The 6,000-nt window shown below is 32.5% G+C and overlaps 1 protein-coding gene across 1 annotated transcript; it reads right to left on the minus strand.

Annotated features, from left to right (window-relative positions):
- Window positions 1-2,109: 2,109 nt before the first annotated feature.
- On the minus strand, window positions 2,110-5,767 carry LOC114737234 (CLAVATA3/ESR (CLE)-related protein 41-like). Its single transcript, XM_028925151.1, has 2 exons — window positions 5,448-5,767; window positions 2,110-2,146 (listed from the first exon to the last, which is right to left on the minus strand). The coding sequence occupies exons 1-2, from the start codon at window positions 5,765-5,767 to the stop codon at window positions 2,110-2,112; spliced, it is 357 nt and encodes a 118-aa protein (XP_028780984.1).
- Window positions 5,768-6,000: the final 233 nt, after the last annotated feature.

Raw genomic sequence — 6,000 nt, forward strand, 5'->3', positions numbered from 1 at the left:
AAAATGTTAATATATATAATATATCATTCAATCAATTCCTAGCCAGAAATCCCTTATGTGTTCCAGATTGCATCCAAATCTCCTAGACCTATACACAAAGGAGGGAAACAAATTGAAGTTATCCGATCGAGTTAATCATTCACATATGCCAATTCATCAACAGTTTTGAAGAAGGCAATCACATATGTTGATTTGAAATTCTAAATAATTACTGTACAGATAATGAAACCTTAATTCAAGAGGACCGCCAGATTGATGAAGATGAAATTAAAAGTAAAGCCACCAAAACCTTGCCAGTTAGATGCTGTTAATTAACTTGCCATATAGTATCTGGGATGATTTGACTGACCCAACACAAAATTAAAACTTGGCAAAAAGAAGGATGGATACGTAATTAGATGAGAAGTTGTGTGTGTTGGGTCAGTCAAAGGAACAAAAATGGGTGACACCTTTTTTTATACGAGGTTTCCGAAAAATTCGCAGAGGAAAATGACCGAGGTTTCGATCACAGTTCAAAACCAGCCCATCGCATATAAGAAATCTGATCTTGTGCAGATTTTTAGGGATGTGCAAGTGTACACATCTGATTTGGACTGTCCAAAACTCCCACAAAAAAAAATAAGATTTGAACACTTCAGAAGTTGTAAAATAAAAAAAATATTAAAATGAAAAATTATTGAAATTTAGATTGTCCAAGTCAGATACGTTCCCTGCATATCTCTGAAAATATGTGGAGGATCCATGTTGCCATCTTGAGCATGACAGAGAAGCGACAGAAAAGCTAAACCAATTCAGACCAATTTGTGGAGTATAAGTTATCATGCTGTTTAACAGGACAAATTATTTTAGAATGTTATGAGACAAAGGTGGACACAAAACAGATAATTTTGCCGTTGCTTAGTCATAATATACCTACTAATACAGGTTGGCCAAAAAAAAAACAAGACTTACTCCTCTAGTCCTTAACGCAGAACGTAATTTGAGAGTTCATGTTGACTCTACATGTAATACCTATTATATATATATATATATATATATATATCAATTTTTTATCAAATTAACACTATTAATATTCCCTTAACAATAACCAAGTAAGAGAAAGAGAAAAAATTAAGAAAGATAATTAGGATGTTTTAAAAAAAATTATATTAACTATTTAACTAACATTCTTAATTTACTTAAATTAGTTAATTAGGTTTTGCGTTAAGGGCCGGAGAAGTATAATAGAATACTGAAAATAAGGATATAAGTAAGACCTTTTTGGGAACTCGACCAGTTAAATATCAAAGGTAAGAGTAAGCGTTCTTGTCATGGCTTATAACCCTCAATATTTGATCAATATGTTTAATTTGTAGGACCCGAAGCATACTCTGTTGAGAGCAAAGACTAATCTCCTTTAGATATGAAAGGCAAAAGATAGACCCCATTTTTAAAAAAATAAAATTAAATGGCCAGATTAAATTATACGTAGTTTAAGTCGTTAAAGCTTTTGGAACAATTTGAACCCTCTGGCCTTTATTTAAAGAACTAGACGCTGAATATGGATATCCATATTTCAGGCACACAAAAAAAAAAGATATGGATATTCATACTTTTTAAATTATATTAATTTAATTAAAACTAATTCTCATAGCAGGAAATGTTAGAAACTTCTCATAACTCGAATAAGTCAGGGATGGCCCTTCCATTTCGTATCAAGTCAAAGAAGAGCTTTTCTGATATAGAAAGCGTCAACCAATTTCTCCAAATGAAAAAAGGTACGGTCTCTTGAAGATTTTGAGCGCGCTCCTTTAAAAGCCTTATATTTGGGAATGCTGACTCTCACCAAACAGACATGAACCTTTCAGTTGAATACATTGTTTTATTTTTTTTAAAAAAATTAAATTATGAAGAGAAAAATGACTTCGATCACCTTGATGTTTTAAAAAAATAAGAGGAAGTGATGAAGAGATAGCATCTAGACACATATATACAGTGAAAGTTCTAATTGTCCCTAGCTTCTGATTGATGCTTATAAAAATGTTTACAAATCTTTTGTTTTCTTTTTATTTCTTAAACTTTTATTCCCTTTAAGAAATAATTATTGGCCTGGGCACAATCTTTGTTAGTTCAACCTTGGTCTGTGTCTAGCTTGTATCCTATAGTACTGCAACACAGGAGAGGTAAAAGTAAAACAATAATTGTCAAAATTAATGGGCCCATTTGTAACTTTTTTAAACCCCCTAATTATAAGTTACCCAATCAAAAGATATAAATAGGGATTATGAGTTTTCTGAAATGACCTAGTGAATAAGTGAATCTAAACTCAACAAAGAAGGGGCAAGAAACTTATATATGAACTGGTTAAGCCTCCCTTCAATTAAATTAATTTTATACCTGAAGAATATAAAAATATTAGTCGAAACTGAAAGCACGTGATCTTTATTCAGAGATTAAATAAATGCAATCATGCCTTGCATCCTAAACAAAGTTTTTAAAACCGAATGTAAACATTTGCTTGAAGTTTGTTGTTAGTTTGACTCCGCTATATGGTTATAAGGACCATAATTAAATTACTACTATACTTTTATTGTATTTATAATTTAATAAAAAAATTGAAATTTGCTCATCTTTTAATCAGTTTTAATTAATTTGTTGACCAACTTTATTTTTGTAAAAATTGTTTTCGAACTAATAATTAAATTGCTATTGAAAACATTTTGAATAGAATTTGTCAATGTTATGTGATCACAACTTTAAAGAGAGAATCCATCTCAAAAAATTAGTCTAACCTATTAGGTGAGAGGGTTTTTTAAACTTATAAATCACACTCCAGTTATGAGGCTCTCGTTGGTCGATTTATCTATCAAACTAGACTAGCTCATATCATTTTTTTAATACTAATACCAAATAGGAAAACCATATAATTAATACCAGCCATTGGTACCCAGATGATATAATAATGACTTACTACTGTTTCTAAATGTCCGTTTGAAATAGTTTATAAACAGCTTTTTAATCATGATTTATGAAATACGAGATAAATATATGAGAATAATTTTGTCTCAATTTACATAAAATATGCTAATAAGTTTTTTCAAACAGAGCCCAAAATGGTTTGACACTTTATGCAAAGCTAACGAATCTGTGCTTAGAAATGAAGACTGGTTGAGATTTGGTCATCTCTAAATGTTTGCAATAATTATGCCCCGGAAAATGCGAATAAGCCCCACGTCCGGGTTTATGTATTAGAAAACGACACAAGTCAAAAGTTGCAGCTTTACAAAAAGGCAATTTTGAATGCAAAACAGTCATGCTTTTCCTTTTCCTTCAGAAAAGATGTCACTAGTTATTATATTTATTTATATATTATATATGATTTTCATGCCAGGTGTGGTCACACAATTTTTGGGATTTGTGAGGACCACCAAATCAATTTGAAAGGGCATCGATTCATTCATTCAAATATATATATATATATAAAGATATATAAGATGATAGGTTTGCATATTTGTAGAAATAATTTAGTTTTATTTATTTATGTCTATAAAGTAACTATATATCTAAAATTTTCTCCCTAATGTAATCATTTGACTCAATACCGCATTCAACGAGTCAATTGTGGTAGTTTAACTGCAATTTCAAGAAACTGAAATATCGTAAATTTTGAATTTGACAAAAAAAGAATGCATTAATCTTCTTCTCAATCAAAGGTGTTTCGCTATGGATATATGATGAGTAAAATACTGCATGTGTTTATTATTTTATTAGTAGAAAATATCAAATATTTTTACAAAAAAACTAAAATATTTACAGCTCGGTGTGAATGAAGAAATTTTAAAAGGAAAGAAAGGTTTTAAAAAAAAGCAGAGAGAGAGAAGGAGGAAGAGGGTAATCAAAGAAAGAGAAAGGGTCATCATAAAATATTAATCCCTTGTAAAACCATTAGGAGGTTCTCTGGTAAAGAGAAAGAAACAGACTGGTGAAGCTTCTAATTCTATATAGGATAGGTTTCCCAGCTCTCTTTTTTCTCTCTTCAATATTAAACCTTTTTGTCAATTAAAAAATAAAATCATTGTGTAGATAGATATGGTAAAGTGATTTTGTTTTGTAATTGAAAAGATATATATTTGTGTGCGCAGCTGATTTAAGAATAGGAAATGATACTGTTATAATTATCAAATCATGGGCTCACTCATTACCTTTGGTTGGTGTCAGCTTTCTCGAGAAATGTGATTTGAGAAGACAAAAGCAAAGTCCCAAAGGAGCATTCAAATAATTTTGGTCAGGCAAAACAAAAGGTCGCAAGTCCTCTCACTGTTTCTGTGTCACAGATCTGACACCACTGCTTAATTTCTTTCATTTATCAGATTCCCTTCTTATCTTACCTTCCTCTTAATTTTCTCTTCTTCTTCCTCCGCTTTCTGCAACTTCTCTATTTAGCTTCCCAATCCAATGCAGTGAAAGTTGAAATATGATTAATTATGACTATCTTCTTCTATGTTACTGTTTCTCTCCTACTTCCCCCCATTCTTTTTTTTTTTTTCCTAGTTTGTTTTTCCTCAGAACTGCAATAAGTTCTGATGTCGGTTTTCTTTTCCCTCTGACCAAACTAAATTCCTTTCAGCTGATGAAAGAAATTAATTCCTTTCCATTTCCCTACTTTTATTTACTCTCGTGTTCTGCAAAGATTCCAGTTTAGGTGGCACTTTTAATTTGTCTGAGGGATAGAGTCTCCTATACCAACGCACTTTCACGCAGAAGACATTAATGGGCTTAAAGAAGAAAGAAGATATGGAAGATCAGAACGGAAAAAGTAAAAGTTAAAGAAAATTTGTATCCAGATTGATCAGATATTATTTAAGGAAAAGAAAGGATCTATCACCATTTTCAAAAAAGCATACAAAATATGTGTGTGTGTAACATATATACCATATAGCAACATATTTGAGATATCTTTCCCGTTTGTGACACAAACTAGAGGCAAATAATCAAGTGGAATACATAATAAAACTAATAAACTGCACATAGATCGAGGGGAATTAGATCGACGCGTTTAGATTCTTATGCCACCAACACCACATATATATATATATATATATATATATTATCGCAGTCTATATATCAAATAAAATAGGAGGGTACATACAAACATAAACAGAAAAATTATAGTGTCTCTCGCTATACATTTCCAGCCCAAAAGCAAAAAAAAAAGAAAAGGAAAAAGATATAAAGCAAAAGTGGAGCTAGCTAGTTATGATGATGAGGATGATAACAACTAGACTATTATAACAAGCCTCTCACAGAAATAAATATTCATGGCGATCGAACTGGGTAGCAAGATCTATAAAAGGATTATGACAATTACAATACGACGTCGCCGTTATAAATCTCCATTTCATAATCTTCAACTAGAAGCAAGCTAGCTAGGCTGCTTCATAGGATCGTATAACTTTCGGATGACTTACCGATTTGAAATAGGGTTTGGACCACTTGGAACTTCATGAGCGTCAGCTCCAAATTCTCGACCTTTCGCTGAAGCATGCGAATTATGGGTGTTTTGAGGGTTTAAATTTGCGGTAGACTCTGAGGAAAGTGATGATTTGGCCGAGGTTGGTTCAGAGGTAGCCATGGAAGGTGATTTTGGAGAAGGGTTTAACTGGTTATGGGATAGGTTGATGAGAAGGACGAGAACGAAGAGGAATGAGAGGAATTGCAGCAAGCTAGGGAGAGATTTTGGAGAGAAATTTTGTGCAGAAGAAGAAGATGAAGATTCAGGTTCAGCCATGCAATTTGAGAGAAGAAAACACCACCCCCCAAGAGCCCACAAGAGATCAATATCCATGAACCTGCAGGAAGGACCCAATAAGGAAGGAGACAGAGAGAGAAAGAGAGAGAAGGAAGAGAGGGGATGAGAAGCTTCAGCAAAAGTGATTGGAAAGTAGGGTTTTAAATTGGGAGAGAAAACCAAACCAACTTCACATGCAAGTTCTATGTGAAAGATTTTATTGTGTGGCCTGG

This window comes from Neltuma alba, unplaced genomic scaffold, assembly GCF_004799145.2.
Source record: "Neltuma alba isolate B1F8T4 unplaced genomic scaffold, ASM479914v2 tig00013419_pilon, whole genome shotgun sequence".
NCBI lineage: Eukaryota > Viridiplantae > Streptophyta > Magnoliopsida > Fabales > Fabaceae > Neltuma > Neltuma alba.